Here is an 18,897-nt window from a genome sequence, read left to right as displayed (position 1 = left end):
TTTGTTAGCTGTTAGGACAGAGGTGGGCCATGTGGACGTTGTTTTGGTGAAAAAAAAATTCCTCACTCAGGGAAAACCATTTCTGATTATTTTGATTTTCAAGAAATGGATCGACATACTGAAATCAGAAGAATAAATAGTGGGCATCAGATAAGCTTGAAAGATCCAAATTCTAGTGTCGGGATTTCACTATGTGAGTGGTAACTAAAGACAGATTAAGTGTCATCTGTTTTCAGAATCAAGGCTCCCCTTTCTTTAGATTTCAACTCTAGGTATATAATTAACCTTCAAGTAGTGGCCTTTTTCATCATAATGTGTCCATCAGGCATGACATTTTTACAAACTATAAATTTAATGTTACCTGAGAAGCTGGCTTTTGAATATTTCTGAAGGTTACTTATAAACTGATTTTGTCTTAAAATCACTTCTAATGCAAGTTTTTTGAGTAGTAAAGTGAAATGTAAAATCACCTTCCGTTACAATTTTCGTAATGAAGGAAGAGATGGACAGATGAATATTAGGTAACCGTGGTCAGCACGTTGTTTTAACCCAGTGTAAAATATGCAGTAGTTTGTGGGGTTTTTTTTTTTTTTTTTTAAGTGGGTTTTTATTTTTTCTTTGTGCTTTTGAAGTTTGAAATCTGTCTTTGAAAATCAGTAGCAGTTTTACCTGGAGTTACGAGCACAGACATATGGTTGTATGGATGATTTATATTGATCAGGTTAACTGTTGAAAGTCGAGTTGAAATGACCTTATTTGTTTAGGATTAAGATAGTCAGGTGTGTGGATAGTTGTCTGCTAGGTTCTATGAGGAACATTTATTGTGGTGGTTAACACTGAGCCTGGCTGGCTCATGGTAAATACCTAGGCCTTGTCGAATTTAAATATTTGCCTTGTTGAATGCCGCCTCCTTCCTAACCTAATTCATGATAGGATTTACAGACATCATGTAGGTTACTTTAGAGTATATTATGCCTATTCCTGATCTTTTTTTCAAAGTGACCTCTTTATTCAGAGAATCTATTTAGAAAGCAAAATTCTATTTCCATTTAGAAACATAAGTGGAATCTTCCCTTCTAAGTATTGTTTACCAATTTTGTTTTGCTGGAGGTGCTTTAAATTCAATCCTATGTTACTTTGCATTTATACTCCAACTCCCCTTGTTATCAGTTAACAATCTTCTGGAGGTTTCAAGTTTGAGGCTCTTCAGATCTGTTCTCTGTAACCACTCTTGCCTGAAGATACTGTACTTAATCATAGAACTCTTAGGACTCCATGAAATACTTTGTTACAGTGAATGCCATCTTTGATGTTATTTAATGAACTATTCTTTATTAACCATGCACAATTAAATTCCGAGATTCACTTCGTTTTTCCGTAGTTTAACTTTGAGAAGTGGTGGAACTCTGTATTTTGGAGAGTTAAGTAGGGAGATGCTTTTTTATTTAAGAAGAGAAAAGCTGTTCATATAAGAGTTATAAAAGACATTTTGAATTGAAAGAATAGATAGGTGCTTCAGTAACTATTTAGTACTAATCTTGTAGAGCAGCCATTTTCATACCCTGTAGTCTCCAGACCTGTACATTCATGAAAATTGAGAGCTTTCGTTTATGTGGACTCTGTCGTAAGTAACTGTATTAAAAATAACAACTGGTAAATTTGAAAGGTAATTTAAAAAATTGTAAAGCTATTACATGTCAACACATGTAATATATTTTTATGAAAAATAACTTTCTGAAACAAAAAAATAGACATTGGACATCTCTTTAATGCCTGAGTAGGGAGAAGATACCTAGAATTTCATAGCTATATTCAGTATCTACATTCACTCTTCTGTGATATCAGATCTCCTATGCAGCCTCTGAGAAAAATCCACTGTGTTCTTGTGATAGAATGAGGAAGAAAAAGACAGTATTGTCTTAGTATTATTATGAAGATAGTTTTGGTTTTGTGAATGATCTCGGTGTCCCTCAAGGGTTTCTGGGCAGCACTTGTAAAACTATTGCCTTAGAGCTTATGTTGGCAGCCACACCAAGCCTAATTTAGAAAACTTGAAATGTTTGCAAGGCTTTTGTTTAATTTTACATACTTTTTTTTTAAATCAAGAAACTTGAGAATCTAATGTATAATATGGTGAACTATAATTGATGACAGTGTATTGTATAATTAAAATTTGGTAAGAAAGTAGAACCTAAATGTTCTCACCAAAAAGTCAAGTCTGTGAGTGAGGTGACGGAGACAGATGAGTTAATTAACTAGGTGAGCGAATCGTTTCACAGTGTATATGGGTATCATCATTACTTTGTGTGTTTTAAATATCCTACAGTTTTATTTGTCAGTTATGCTTCAGTAAAGCTGATAAAAATACAATGGGAAAAAATTTAACACCTGCTGTTGCATATCAGCATTTTAAAAATTACCCTGTTACTTAAAGGTTTTTTTCCTTAACCTTTTGTTTTGAGGATAGAAGTAGGGTGGAGAAGATGAACTTGAGTTACTAGCATGTGATTGTAATGCTGTACCCTGGAGCACATTTTGTTAAGTAAGACATTAACTTGTACTAATCTAGGATTCGATAGACCCATGCTCTTCAAGGTTCTGGTCTGTGAACTTTAACTGTCCTGGGGGTTGTGCCAGAATGGAAATTAACTGTTATTAAATACACTGTTTAGTTGAGCTGTGGTATGTGTTGTTTTTTAAAGCAAGACCTTTGGCTTGGGAAGCAGTGTGTTAATAAATATTCTGATGCAAGCTCCTTGTTTCCTCCAGGACAGGTCACAGTTCGCACAACCATCACTTTGAAGAGCACTGGTTTAGAACCCTCTGCTCTGCTCTGATGTCTTCTCTCTACTTGCCTCAAATCTCCTCCTGTCTCTTCAGAGCAAACTAGTAATCCCATGTAACTACCTGCTCAGCAAACCAAATCTTCCAGATACATCCGTGGAGGGGCTCAGTTGGCATGATAATTTAGGTCTAGGGGTGGTAAGGTGGTGGAAAAGACCTTTTGAATTTGGCCCTCTGTGATTAGGGGGCTTGAGAATTAACTCTCCGCTGATCTTTAAAGGTTTGGAAGCACAGGGCTGATTTCCAGCAGCTTCGTGATTTTGAGACACCAGTGTAAGAGCAGTCTGCAGTGTTTCTTCAGCTATCTTGAAAATTATTATTACATTTCCAAAATTGGTGTTGATTTAGTGGAAATAATAGATATCTGGAAACCTGAATTTTGATGCTTTCTTGTACCAGTAATTACTTTTCTGACCTGTGGACAATTTGTAAGTTCTCTCAGCTTGTTCCTACGTGGTAAATTAAAGCTGAGTAGGTAGTGCATAAGAGTTCCTTTCCCTAAGCTTTAAAATTGTGTCCCTCTGCACTGTGGTTAACCCAGAAGAAGGATGGGCTGAAAAAGTTACAAGCCTATTTCATCTTAATCTCAAAGCTCCTTTGAAAACAGTGAAATCCATGTAGAAGTCTACTTGGGGTTCTACCAGATTTCCTGGAGCCAGTGCAGGCACTTAAAGATTACATTTGCTGAGATTAGTTCCTTGAGAACTGAGCCTTTCAGATATTTCTAACTTCATTATAATTTTATTATACAGTGCCTATGAAATTACTAGCAAGAGACTGTATCTTAGAACTTTCGGAAGACAGACCAGTTTTAATTATGGGAAAATGAGCGACACTGCTGATCCTGTATATTTTGTGAGACAAGGTTTAGTTAGTACTTGACCATCTCGTGGGTTTTGAAGTTGAAACAAATTTGTAGCTTTCAATTAGCTTTGTGTTTACATTCAAGTTTTTTGTGTGTGCTTTTTTTCCTACCAAGTAGCAGTGAATACAGGCAGGTGGTTCTCTGTCACACTGCATGTGGTGGCTACTGTGCCTCAAAGGGTGTAGGCACAGTAGCCATCACATGCAGTGTGATGCTCTCATGCCATCAAGTCAGTCACTTGAGAGTGGCTTCTCCATGTGACTAGATTTCAGCAGCTAAAACTTTTGTAATGCTTTTCTAAGGTAAATATGATGTTAATTTCATGTCTTCCTCCTGTGCCTAATAAACCTACGAATCTATTTAATTTGATATCTTATAGAGTTTTCCATTGTTACCCTTGAAGGTTTTCATAGGCTAAGGTCTCCTAAGATGTATATGCAGATAATTACATCTTAGACATCTTAAATCAGGGCACCTTTATCTCAAGTCTTTTTCCATATGTATGCTTTGAAAACCATTGACATTCTTAATATTTCATATCAAGTGATTAAATTGTATTAACATTTTCTAATTTTGTAAAATGTGTTTTTAAGCCTTATGATTCTGCAGATGACTGGTCTGAGCATATTAGCTCTTCTGGGAAAAAATACTACTACAATTGTCGAACAGAGGTTTCACAGTGGGAAAAACCAAAAGAGTGGCTTGAAAGGTATTTGCTCTTTATCTAATTGAACAGTATTTCTCATTCTTGATTCTGCAGGCTAACATCTTAGGATGCTAAACATTCTAAGTTTAGGTTTCTTAGTGTGGTGCTCATCACTCCTCTTACTTGCAGTGGTTGGCCCATTGTCTGTGTTTTCCATAAATTCTCTTTACCTCAAAAAACAAAACCAAAAAACTAGGACAGGTGAGCAACTGTCCACAGGAACCTTGTGAAAAGTCAGTATATTTATTTAATTTAAACATTTATATTAATCTATATTTATACAATCTTCCCTGTAATTTGTATTAGAACTCTTTATCAGTCTTACAGGACAACATTTCCTTCATATGTGTAAAGTTATTCTTGCAGAGTTTTGGTTGTAAGGTTAATGGCGTATAAATAATTGATGTATAAAGTTGCCGTCAGCGAGAACTGCTGTCATTTGCTACTCCCACGTCCCATGCCAGCTAAGTGACGTTACTGCCTTCTCTTATGTTCCCTGTGCCATTTTGTTGAGCATTTGACCAGAAGTGTTAAGTGTAGATTCATTGTATCTGTTGTAATTTTTATGGGTTTATCTTTTATTTTTAGAGAACAGAGACAAAAAGAAGCAAACAAGGTGGCAGTTAATAGCTTCCCCAAAGATAGGGATTACAGAAGAGAGGTGATGCAAGCAACAGCTGCTAGTGGGTTTGCCAGTGGAAGTAAGTATTAATTTTTTCTTTGAACCGGTATAATGTTTAAGTCCTCTCATTCATTTATCTTACAGATTTATGTGTATAGCCATTTGTATATGTAAACTAAAGTAAATAGAAACATAAAAGGTTTGTTTTATGTTGGACCTGTCCTCGTAACCTACATCATTTTGTTTCTTGAAAAGGGAAAGCGTGCAGAGTAGAATAGTATACATGTGTATTCATCACTACTCATAATGGCTGTAATGCCATTGAGTTGGTTAAAAAGTAAAATTTCATGTTACGGATTGACTTTTTAAAACAGGAGCCCCTACCCCCATTTAAACTGGATGTTGCAAAACTCCCTGGGTTCCAATCTAATAATTGAATCATAGCATGTGAAGTGCCTATCTTTGTTTTGTTTGTTATCAGTGAGAAACTTGTTCATCCTTATATTTGGAAATGGGTTTTACCACGGTCATAGATCTGTATGCTGTCTCCATAATGCCACATAGAATTCTTAGGCTCTTCATCAAATTTTCAAGTTTTGAGAATTTTAAGATGTGATTTGGGAATTCTTAAGATTTAAAGTGTTTGAATTCTCCTTCTGTAACTCAAAACAAAAAGTAGGGATACATTTGGTCCCAGTAGGGGATATTGAATTTTTGATGGGAAAAATTGTTTAAGATGAAACAGATAATACAGTTCTGTAGGACTGAATGTTTGAGATATGTTCCCTGGAACATTTAACTTTTTATTATAACAGTGAAATTGTACTTCTTAGAAAATAAAAATGGTTTAAAGTACTGAAATTAGGAAATTAAGAAATATTATATTTGAGATGGAAGACGAGTTGTAGTCCCAATTTCATTTAATATCTTAAGTAACTGACTTTTGGCAAATAACTGAAAATGAGAGGTTTTCCCTTCCAGGTTAAAAAAATATAGTGCCCAGCTTGTGGTCCTCCTGAAGAAATTGTGGGTATCCAGGAAGAGTGGCTAGATGGGTGTAAACATAGCACTTTTTAGTTGTTGGGCCAGGCCTCTCCACGTAGTGGCTGCTGGTTCCCAGAGAGGAAAAGCAGAGCCTGGTATGTTTATTCTTTCCAAAATAATCTAGTCCCTTGTCATCTCTTGGGGTAATTAGAGATCTGATAGAAGTGTTGATGGAAGTAAAAATACTGTTTTTGTCTGCTAAAAAAAATATCTTTAAGGAAATAAAATCAAGAGTTGTGATTTTAAATTGCGTGTGCATCTTTTTCTTTCAAAAGTGAAATCAGTTTTTTCTTTATAATTTCAGAAGTTAGGTGTGTTTGTTATTAAAAGTAGAAAGAGGGAAAGTATTTTAATCTCATGACTTGGGAACACTTGGGGACATATACTTTTTTCTAGCTGCATGTAAAAGTATATGGAAAACTACATACGTATGTATTTTACACGAAAAATCAAATTATATGTTACTGTTCTTAACCTTTTCTTTTGTTCAGTAATATTTCGAGGATATGGGACTTCCCTGGCGATCCAGTAGTTAAGACTTCATGCTTCCACTGCAGGGGGTGTGGGTTCGATCCCTGGTCAGAAGCTAAAATGCTGCATGCAATGGCATTGTGTTCTTGTCATTTTATAAATCAGCATGTGTTATATTGACTACATGGTGGTCCCGTTTTTGGATGTGCCCTCATCTATAAATAATCCTCTATCTGTGGATACTGGCATGGTTTTTAGCTTTTTCCTGAAGTGAACAATGCTATTCCTATTTTTGCCCACTTCCTTAGCCAAATTCCTAAGAAGTGCAAATGAGGAGCCCATGGTCCTGTGTTTGTGTTGAAGTATCGTCACATATCACACTTTCTTGAGTTTTAAGTAATGTTTGAGAAAGGGTTTTAGCTATATTGCTGCTACTTTTTTTTAAATTGGTCAGCTGACTATACCTGGTGTGATAGTAAAAGTCATTAAGCCATTGAAGTGCTTAACTTTGCTTATTCAAAAAGTGCGGGCAGAGTTTTCCATATGTCCTGTACATTGGTGTTCATGTAGGGTAGGGCTTACAGCTGTGCTGTTCCTAACAGCCAACTAAAGAGGTGTGTGTGTATGTGTGTGTTGGGGGGTACAGGGAGGATTGGGAACATTTTATATGTAAAGAGATAAAGGTAGAAGAAAAGATTCAGCATTTTTGTGTTTGGGGTGTTTTGGCAATGTAGCAAACAATATTATCCACAATTTGACATTGAAATTGTATGGATAAAATTGTAAATTTGATATTATTGCTACTGTAATTGTGCTGACAGAGTTGTATTGTTGATTATTATTACCTTTAATCTGTGCCTCATAGAGTGATTGCTCTATGGTTAGAGAAACTTTAACTTGGGATTCCTCAACAGTGACACTAATGATATTTTGGGTCAGGTGATTCTTGTGGAGTCTGTCCTGTGTTGTAAGATGTACAGCATCATACCTGGCCTCTACATACCAGATCCCAGTAGCACACCTCTCCTCGCTCCAGGCATGACAACCAGAAATGTCTCCAGACTTTTGCTAAATGTTCTTGTTGTGGGAGATGTGCAGATCGAGTCACTGTTTAACTGTGTTTTGTCATGAGTCGTAATAGAAAGCTGTTGGGGCCATAGCATCCTCATTTGCTGTGATGCTGCTGCCATATTTCTTTTTTCCCCAAAGTATACACATGTTAGAATTATCTTTAATTTTTGTCTGAATACATTTATTTGATACATCTTGGCTATAGTCAATACAGAACAGAAAGGGCATTTCCTTCGCGAGGAAATAAAAGTTATAGATAATGAAGTGACAGAGTTGGTGGGAATTGGACGTGGTATTGTTGCTGTTATATCTGTCTATGAAAGCTTCTGTTGTGATAGTATTCTTTTCAGGAAGAAACTCTAGACTAAAAAACTTAAAAAGTTTTATGTGCACGCACGTTGATAGTTTACTGATAAGTTAATATCATGCAACAGATGTTTGTAATCTGCTGTGATAGCTCAGTCTGTTCATTTCTCTGATAAGATAAATGCATAGTTTGTAAAACTGAATTTCATTAAGTCTTCGATTCAAAAGACATTATTTTGATATGACTGAAGTTTTTTGGCAGTACCCAGTACCTTTTGTTTGTCTGTAACATGTAGAAGTTGTGTTGGCAACTTGAAAACTGACTGGTAGTTTAAGCATGCTTCCTTCTTTGTGCTCTCATGGTCTCTAGACTTGGAGGAACCATGAATTGGAAAAAATGACACAGTAGTCAACAGGGAGGGCATCCTTTGGTAATATCATTACGTATCACGTGCTTCAATCTTAAGGTGTTTTTCTGCTTGGAAGTTGCTTTAATCCTTTAGTTACTGATGAGACTGTTGTAAGTTAGGCTTGATAAATATAATTTTGTTACTGTGGTTGTTGAAATTTTCCTTCTTTTGTACTCTGTTTTTTGTGGAAGCAAAAGTACTTTTGAATTTAAAATATTTTCGTGGCTTTCAATTGGAAGAGGATCTGTTTTTAACATAACTGACACTACCAAGTATATTTTTTTGACTTTGCTGCAGATGTAGGGCTTCTGTTTTCAGATAGCATTATCTGTAACTTGATTTTATAACTAACTCTGGTATTTGTTAGCATTATTAAAAATATGCATTGATTTACTTATTGAATGCAGAGTTCTTTATAAATTCAGCCATCCCTAAATGAGGTTATTTAAGCCCTAGTACCAACTCCTTTAGAGCCCACTAATTAGCTACTTCAGTATTCAGAAAAATACTGTAACAACAAAGTAATATTCATTTGTAGTTGAACCACTATGGATAATTCAGTCAGTTATTAGAATCAAGATCCATATTTTAAAAGAATGGGCCGTTTACTTTTTCTATTTAAAAAAATCTTTTTTGAGTAAAATGTTTAAACTCCATATACTGATCTTTTAAAAAAATGTTTCGTTTGATCTATGGTATGGTTCTAAAGAATCCCCGAAAACTAGTAGCCCACTTGAAATCTGAGTATAGATGAATATTTACAGTTGAGCTGAAATTCCTCTTCCAGTATTTGCATATTTATATGCTAGTGGTAAAACTGCAGACACTAACTGGGCTTGCAGTTTTATAAAAAGATGTAAGTTACAAGTATGTTGCTAAAGTAGCTGATGTTAAAGACAGGATTCTAACGTAATCTTTTTTCTTCCCCTTCCATCATTCCAACATCTCTTTTTCCGAACTCTGAACTAAAGTGGAAGACAAGCATTCCAGTGATGCCAGTAGTTTGCTCCCACAGAATATTTTGTCTCAGACAAGCAGACACAATGACAGAGACTACAGACTGCCAAGAGCAGAGACTCACAGTAGCTCTACGCCAGTACAGCACCCCATCAAACCAGTGGTTCATCCAACTGCCACCCCAAGCACTGTTCCTTCTAGTCCATTTACGCTACAGTCTGATCACCAGCCAAAGAAATCATTTGATGCTAATGGAGCATCTACTTTATCAAAACTGCCTACACCCACATCTTCTGTCCCTGCACAGAAAACAGAAAGAAAAGGTATGCCATTATTACTAGATGCTGCACGTTGAACTACAGTTTGAGTTTCTGATTATATTACATTTTTTCCGTTAGCTTAAATGAGACTTAATTATAAATTCTTTTAAAAAGTCTTTTAGAATGTTACTGCGTAGATTTAGATCTAGAGTTAGCCATATTTAGTTTTTTTTTTAATTTTTAATTATGAAGCCTCAACTGTTTTTTGCCTTTGACACTTTGAAGTCAAGTGCTTAATTTATAGCAGTTAGTAATGGATAAAAAAAACTTATTAAAGCTAAATGTCCCATCATACTTGCATAAAGTAAGTTTTGGTTTTTTGTGATAATTGTCTTCATGATTTAGTTTAGAAATTGTCTCAATTTTCTATTAAAATTTAATATGAATAGAGACATTTAAAAACTTGTCATTTCCACATAACATGCAGCTGTTGGTTTCAGTTTGTGAATTAGGAAACTGAGTTATAGGCCATGAGATAGGGAGTCTTAATGTCTGAATTAAGACCTAAGTCTGAAGAGTAGAAGTTAAACTTTGCAATCCAACTTTTGTTCATCCAACTCTGTGCTAATAACCGTAGAATGTTCAAAATAGAGAAAAACTGTGACAACCACCACTTGGGAGGTGATGCATAATGGAAGCAGGGTGATGGGATACGCATGTTTGCATAGACCAGTCCCAGTCCCAGACTTAAGCTTTTTAGGAAACTAAGGAAATTTAAAGGCGTTCAGTAAATAAATCACCATGGGTAGACCCATAAGCAGATGAATTAGCAGATTAGCATCAGTAAATGTTGAGGAATTTTACGTCCTTTGGGTTTAGGAGATGCTACATGGACCTAATGAGTCTTTAAGCTTTTCCTCTATTGTTTGACTCATTATTTCACATTGATTTCACTTGTTGACAGAGGATTTAGGTAACTGGGTTTCTTTTGCTTCTAGTTTCCTCTCCTTTTATGTATGTTGTTTGAATTTCCCCTGTAGCAGTTGTTACACATTACTAAATCATACATTTATGGTATACATAATACATAAACAGGTTATTCCAAATGTTGTCAAATTCCCCAAAGATGGTTTGTACCATAATTCATATGTACAAGTCATCTTTGCCCTGATGCAGAATTAAATTTACAAAAGAGAATTCCTGAGAGAGAAAATCTGAATTAATGCATTGTTAGTGTAGTAGTGCTTTCTAAAGGATGTTTTGGGTTTTCAGTTTTGCCAGTTTTATTTTGGTTACAGAAAAATTTAATTAAAAAACCCTTTTCTGTTTGAAAAGACATCCTTTGGCCTTTAAAAAGATCTTCGGTCTTTATCTCATTTTACCTCTTGTTCGTTTAACAAACACTTTTTAGTTCTTACCTCCTTTTTGGAATTCTTTTCTTCCCTGACCTCTGGGATACTGCTGCTCTTTAATTTCCTTTCAATTCTCTTACTCCTTAAGTATCAAGAGTTCAGGCTTTGTGTTTTGTTCTGTTTTCTTACCAACATGTTGTCTTTCGCTAGGTAGCAATTCTTGTCACTACCTTGTCTACGTCAGTGACTCCCAAATTTTTGTTTCTGATGCACACGTCTGCTGCCTTCCCTGAGCAGTTGGTATTTGTTAGCATCCCCGCAGAATGTGGTGTGTCCCAGGTTCCTCCCTTTCCCCTTCATTTTTAGATTCTCAGTGACAACACTGTCCTCCCAACTATTCCATGTTCTTCAACATTCTTGCCCATCTACCCGTACCCATCCATCAGCAAATCTTGGTTTCTTCCTCCTGTATCTTACTCATGTAGATCCTTTCTCTTGTTACTGCCACTGCCATGATTGAGATTCATATCATCACTCTTGAAATAACCTTCTGATACTTCTACCCAGTCATCCACTTACAGTGACATCATTACAAAGTTTAGATTGGGTTGTGTTATTTCCTCACTTAAAATTTTCTAATGGTTTTATCCAAAGGATAAAGTCCATACTTCTCAGTAAGGTGATAGCAAGTCCTTGACAGTCTGGTTGCAAGCTGTCTTACTAGCTTGCGATATTTCACTCTTACGTTCCCTATATAGTTCATCTGCTGCAAACTTGTACATTTTTTTAGATCGTGTTATGCTCTTTACTGTTTTAATCCTTTGCTGAAAAGGATATATATTTTTTTGAACAACTTTTATTGAGAGGTAGTTGACACACAATGGACTGCATATATTTAAAGTGTACAATTTGATATTTTCTTTCCTATTAGTCATGTATATATGGCGATCACAATCTCCTAATTCATCCCAGCAAGGGCCCCCCCCACTTTCCCCACTTGGTGTCCATATGTTTGTTCTCTACATCTGTGGCTCTGTTTCTGCCTTGCAAACCGGTTGATCTGTACCGTTTTTCTAGATTCCGCATATATGCGTTAATATACAATATTTGTTTTTCTCTTTCTGACTAACTTCACTCTGTATGACAGTCTCTAGGTCCATCCATGTCTCTACCAATGTCCCAATTTCGTTCCTTTTTACGGCTGAGCAATATTCCATTATATTTGTGTACCACATCTTCTTTATCCATTCATCTGTTGATGGACATGTAGGTTGCTTCCATGACCTGGCTATTGTAAATAGTGCTACAGTGAACATTGGGGTGCATGTGTCTTTTTGAATTATGGTGTTCTCTGGGTATATGCTCAGTAGTGGGATTGCTGGGTCATATGGTATTTCTATTTTTAGTTTTTCAAGCAACCTCCATACTGTTCTCCACAGTGAGATGTATCAATTTACATTCCCACCAACAGTGCAAGAGGGTTCCCTTTTCTCCACACCCTCTCCGGCATTTACTGTTTGTAGATTTTCTGATGATGCCCATTCTAACTGGTGTGAGGTGATTCCTCATTGTAGGTTTGATTTGCATTTCTCTGATAATTAGTGATGTTGAGTAGCTTTTCATGTGCCTCTTGGCCATCCATATATCTTCTTTGGAGAAATGCTTATTTAGATCTTCTGCCCAAGGACATATTCTTTTCTTCATTCCCATTCTGTTGAAATCAGTACTCTTTCTTTAAGAGCCAGCTTTGATGTCCTTGGGTTCTCAGTGTCAGTTATCCTCTCAAACACTTTGGTTTTTTTTTTTTTTTGGTCTATTATTGCACTTACCACTTTATAATTTTAGTTCCTTCAATTAGACTGTCCTGTGTAGGGTTAGACATTATGATCTATTGCATTTTGTACTTTTTCACTCCCTACCCTCTCCCTCCAAGCTTCAAGCGCCATTCCTGACAAATGTCAGTGTAATTAAAAATTAACCATATACCAGGTTTGGTGCTAAATATTTTTATACATTTTAGGTTATTCCGTAAAACATTGTGAGAGAAGGAATTGTCTCTAGATGTGAAGAGCTTGAACATTACTAAAGTTTAAACATACAATGTAAAAGGCGGGGTCTCCAAAATCTATGTTCTTTCCATAAAACTATGTAATGAAAGACATCACAAATCTATATTAATTTGGACTCTAGCAATTCAAAACTCCACACGAATCATGTTTAAATTCTACAAAGTATGTAGAATTTGCTGATCACAAATTTTATATGAAAATTTTATATGTTGTAATAATATTAAAATTACAGAAAGAAACTTGATTACCTTGGCATTGCATATGTATATAGGAAAAATAGTATGATCTTTCCAAGCATTTCCCCTTGCATGTGAATTGAAGACAATATTATTTTCTTAAATAAATTGTATAACAATTTGGATCTTTTCAGATTGTTTTCCAGTTAGTCTAAATTTGTGAAAAGTCCATTAATTTGATGTATATTTTTTCCCTTAATGGAGATATCCATCTTATTTAAACTAAGCTTCCTATTCACTCTTCTCATCAACATAGTGATTTTCTCATTTGGATTTTCTGTCATTAACAAATAATTTATTTTGAGATTGATGGTTCAAATAAGATAGGTCTGTTGGTCTTAAGTGTGAATAGTATAGCTAAACTGCATTTAAGGATGTCAGCAGTAGAATGCTGTAGTAATACAAGAGCAGGATCTTTGTCCTAACCACTGCTGTATCCCCAGTACTTGACAAATAATAGGCAGTCAGTGAGTATTTGTGGTATATAGATAAATAACTGAAAGAATGGTAATACGTGTGTTGAGGGTTGCAGAAGCACCTGCATTGGTCCTGGTTTAAAAAATGTATTTGGAGTTAAAGAAAGAGTGTTATATGTGTTGTGCATCTAATTAAAGAAACCAGAAATAGATTTAGATCTCTTTAATGCCAATGTGTCTTTTGATAAAAAGAACCTAAGATAAATCAGTCTGTGCTTGCTTGAGGGACAGAAATGTGGAGGAGCTGTGCTCTTTTGCAGAGAATAATCGTAGTGTTAGGTAGGGTGAAGTGAGGGTGTCCGGTATCTCCTTTTAGATTTATGTCTGTTTTTTATGGTAACATTTGAACATCTGTTGACACGATTACTTTATTGGATAGCCATGTAACAAAGTACAGAGAAACTCCGATGTGTTTTAAAAAAAAAAAAAAAAGAAATTGATTTTTATAGGTTGGCACCCCACTGACCATTCTAAAGTGGTCCTGATTCCATCCTCTTCTCCAGATTTGTGAAATGACAAAATAGGCAGGAGATGACGTGGGTCCTTGTTTTTTGATTTGGCCAAATAAGTGCCAGAGTCAGAAAAGTTTAATGACTAAGTTTCTTATTTAACAATTTAGAGTAATGGTTTATTAACATAGTTTACTTTTCAAACTTACCTGAGTAACCACAGAGGTAGAGCTATACAGTGACCTTAGGCCAGCTCTCAGAAAATTAGCATGTCTAAAGAGTCACATAGTTACATACTGGTTCTGTAGTCTTAATCTAATGGTGGGGGTTGGAGGGGGTGGGATTAGTCATTCTTTAATATGAGGTGTGAGTTAGTCACTTGGAATAAACTTCCTTTTTGTGTTTTGATGATATTTGTAGACTGAATGAAATTAAAATCAACCTGAAGCCTTTTCAGTATGCGTTAAGGCAGTAATCTTGTATAGCTCACATAGGAGGTCATAGCTGGCAGTAAGTGGGCCACATTCAGCCCTTCCTTGCTTTGCTTTAAACTACTTTTTAAACTACTTTTAGGTTTACTAAATATTCATGTAAAATTATACCAATTGGCCATAGAGGTACTCAAATACTTGTTGAGTAACTGAGGACATTAACAGGGATATTTAATGTGATTTAGTCAGTAAAATTACATTACTTAATAAAGATGGCATTTCAAATAGTGGGGCAGGGGGAATACCTGTGATGAAAGAATATTAGGAAATATTGTTTATAACTTGAGGGGCAAGGAAGACCTTTTAAATCAGGACCCAAAATCAGGACATTTGCCTTAACAAGTTGGTAAATTTGGGCATGTAAGACATTTAAAACTTCTCTATGACAGATAAAATAAAGGTTGAAAAACAAATATCAAATTGGGAGAAAATATTTGCAACATATATAAATAACAGTACATTAAGGATACATCAAGAATTCATCAAAGCAGTATGAAAAAAACAATCTAATAGAAAAATGAGACAAGGATATAAACAGGTATGTATAGAAAAGGAATTTTAGATTGCCAGTCTTGGTTTAGAACAGAAAAATTAACTCAAAATGGAACAAAGATTTTAACGTAGGAACTAAAAACTATAAAACTCTTAGAAGAAAACAAGGGAAAATCCTTATGACACTGGATTTGGTAGTGTTTTCTTGGATATGACACCAAAAGCACCAGCAACAGAAGAAAAAAGTAAATTGGAGTTCATCAAAATTAAAAAATTTCTGTGCATCAAAGGACACTCTGGAGTGAAAAGACAACCCATGGAATGGGGGGAAGTACTTGTATCATATCTGATAAGGGATTAATATCCAGAATATGTTAATACAAAGTCCTGTAACTCGACAGTAAAATGAAACAGCCCAGTTCAAAAATGAGCAAGAGTTGAATAGACATTTTTTCCAAAGAACATAGTCTAATGGCCAATAAGCACATAATGAAGTGTTCAACATCATTAGTCAGCAGGGAAAGCAAATCAGACCGCAGTGAAATATCATATCACTTCACACCCATTAGGATGGTTTTTATATATATAAAAAAAAGAAAAGAAAACAAGTGTTTTTGAGGCTGTGGAGATTGAAACCCTTGTGCATTGCTAGTAGGAATGTAAAATAACATGGCTGCTGTGGAATCCAGTTTGGCAGTTCCTCAAAAAGTGAAATATAAAATTGCCATCAGATCCAGTGGTTCCATGTCTAAGTATGTAATCAAAAGAATTGAAAGCCAAGGACTCACACGGGTATTTATACACCAGTGTTCTCAGCAACACTATTCACAGTAGCCGAACAGTCCTAGTGTCCACCTGCAGGTAAAGGATGACCAGCATGTGATACGTATGCATGTAGTGTTACTCAGCCCTAGGAAGGAGTGAAATCATGATGCACCCTGCAACACGGATGAACTTTGAACACCTTATGCTAAGCGACACAAGAGGACAAATGTTGTGTGACTCCACTTATATGAGGAACTTCGAATGGATAACTTCATAGTGACACATACAAGCTAGAATAGTGCTTAGGGCTTGTGAGATGGGGAGTTGTTTAACTGGGTAGAGAGTTTCTGTCTGGAAAGATGAAAAGTTCTGGACGTGGATCGTGGTGATGCTTGCATGACAGCGTGAACATACTTAATGCTACTGAATTGTAAACCCGGAAATGGTTAGAATGGTAAATTTTATGTTGTGTATTTTACCAGCATAAAAGAATTCAAGAGAAGGATTACCAGTGCAATATTGGAAACTAAAGTGAGATTTTTCACTCTTAGGCTTAGTGACAATTAGCAGTTGAATGTAGGGAAACACAATTAGTAGGAGTAAGATGATTGTTATGGAGGTCACTTCAGTAAAATCTGTTAAAAATTTTTAAAATAGGCTTATGTTTTGTGTGTATCAGCATAAAGATTTTCTCGGTCAAATAAAAAAGCAGGTTGCAAAAACATAATTGTTATAAAACATCAGTGCAATACTTTTATGTACATTTTAAATGCACAGAAAAGTTCTAGACAGACACATGATTTAAAATTATGGATTATAAAAAATAAAATGAAAGTCACAGATTATATAGCAGGTGTTGTCACCTAGCTATTTGATGGTTTTTTCTACTGTAATTGTATACTTTTATTTCCCTTATCATTTCCCTATGTAGCACCCTCCTGTGTAATACCACTGCTACACAGGGGACAAGCAGCCCACCCTTGTTGCATCAGTGGTTTGAGCTTTGTGCCCGTATCCTGTTCAGTATTATTACAGCAACTGTCAGAACAGTGTAGGAAATGAATGTTTAGAAATGCAGTCAGTACCTTTTACTCTTTAAGTGCAATATCTTTTTAGATCTTACTGCATATTGAGAAGGAGTTATTTGGCATACCAGAAAAGTGTAGGTCAGGAAATTTTGATTTTGGTCTTTGCTGTCTTGGGTATTTTTCAAGGGTACCTATATTTAGAGGAAGCAAGTGGTATGACCTTAAGCTTTAAAAAGTTAGGTGGTGGTTAACATTTCTATGTGAAGTCTAGTCTTTGGTAGGTTACTCCCCCTACTGGTGAAAATTGGACATATATGTGAATAATTCATAATTACAAGCATAAAGGGAGAGACAAGGGTTTTATCAAAGCTAATATACACAATTTAAATTAAAATCAAACGGTAACATACTTATTTCATGTCTTAAAGAATTGGTTAGAGATCTGCAAATGATAGAAATATGAGGTAGGAAAGTGACTGAGTTCATTTTAAGTTTAAAATACTGTAGGACAACAGGGCCACATATCCTTAAAAAAATCATAGGCACAGACACACAAAATAAAAATGCTAGAGCTAAAATTAGATACCATCGTTTTGCCAAAAACTGAAAAAAATAGGCTTAAAGCAACCTAGGTTTCTTTAATGCTTGGAAAAGTTTTCATTTAAAGAATGAGACTGGAGGCTGATATTAAAAAGCAGAAGAGCCTTTTGAACTGGCTGTGATGTAAAACACCACATTAATTTTCTCACTTAAGTTCATTATCTGTATTTTCAAAGGTTGAGATTTTAAATTTGTTTAGTTTGATACAAAACTGTTTAAAGTATATTAACCTAACATTGTAACAGATTAGATTCCAGATTAAAAAGATGTGTAGGAATGTTAATTAAAATTAAATATCTGTGTAGAAAAACCACACTTAGTGACTGTTAATAGTTGCTTGTTGCCTTTGTGTGTTTAAAAAAAGAGAAAAGTGGCTGAGGATTTTGTGATTATTAAAATAAGCCTAAATAAGTTAAATTTGTCTCTAAGACAGTGTAGTATTACTTGGCTTTATGAAAAATAGCATAAAGTGAGCTGTTGGTTGTCTGCTCTATGGATTCCTTTTGGAGACCTTAGGCTTCTCTCCCCGTTACAAGTTCTGAACCTGGAGGTTAAGGAGGAGAGCACACGCACATGCACGTGCACCGGGCCCTTCTTGCCGATCAGGCACAGGTGCGTGCTGATGCCAGTGTAGGTGCCGAAGCCCATTTTGCAGCAGAGCTGCAGAGATAAATGCAACAGAATTCCTGTCCTGAGAGAGTTCATTTTGTGATAGAAGAGAGAGAGAATAAGCTGTATAGTAGAAGATGCTGGGTAGTGGCTGTGTTAGGGCGCCCTGAAATGCACAGGATCGGCACCCACTAAGAGCTTTCTTTTCTATCTTAATGATAAAACCAAGACTGCTTTTCAAGATGGTATTTTATATTTTTATTATCACACTTGATCGTATGTTCTCAGTTATACTTCTAGATTGAAGCAAGTAATATTAAAAATGTTTAAGATGTAGTATACTTTGGGAGGGCATTTGTATGGGTGTGTTTTTTAGGAAGAAAGGGGTGAGCGAAGCTATATTTTTTTTTTTTTAAATAGTGTGAAAATAGCATGCTGAAGACCTACCTGGAAAAGCGGTTTAGCTTTCCTGTCTTTAATCTTGCCCTTTCTCCACTAGTTCTCCATGTTTGTGCTATATTTTTAAAAATTTTGTTTTGGTTTATTTCCTTTTGTTTTTAAAGTTAAAAGGAATATTTGGCAAGTTTTCTAAGCTGTTTTTTCATAACCAGCAAGGTGTGTGCCAGAATCACCCCTAGAACTCATGCAAGTTCACCATTTGCTTGGACTAACACCAGCCCCATCCCCGGTTCATTAGAACAGGGATGGAACCCTGGTATCTGCTCTTTGTTTTTAAACTTTACAGGTAGTTCTGGTGAGGTCATACTCAAAATC

At 35.6% G+C, this 18,897-nt stretch overlaps 1 protein-coding gene across 7 annotated transcripts in view; it reads left to right on the top strand.

The window, feature by feature from the left end:
- Positions 1-18,897, top strand: part of WAC (WW domain containing adaptor with coiled-coil) — an 83,344-nt gene that overhangs the window by 50,572 nt on the left and 13,875 nt on the right. For 5 of the 7 annotated variants that reach the window (XM_057730433.1, XM_057730431.1, XM_057730432.1 and 2 more), the window contains exons 5-7: positions 4,303-4,418; positions 5,004-5,116; positions 9,311-9,619. In XM_057730433.1, the coding sequence (XP_057586416.1) occupies positions 4,303-4,418; positions 5,004-5,116; positions 9,311-9,619 (538 nt within the window). The remainder of the gene's footprint in view (positions 1-4,302; positions 4,419-5,003; positions 5,117-9,310; positions 9,620-18,897) is intronic. The other 2 variants (XM_057730436.1, XM_057730435.1) reach the window with 1 other exon arrangement.

Source organism: Hippopotamus amphibius, chromosome 4 (genome assembly GCF_030028045.1).
Source record: "Hippopotamus amphibius kiboko isolate mHipAmp2 chromosome 4, mHipAmp2.hap2, whole genome shotgun sequence".
Classification (NCBI taxonomy): domain Eukaryota; kingdom Metazoa; phylum Chordata; class Mammalia; order Artiodactyla; family Hippopotamidae; genus Hippopotamus; species Hippopotamus amphibius.
This window is presented reverse-complemented; position numbering and strand designations above follow the sequence as displayed.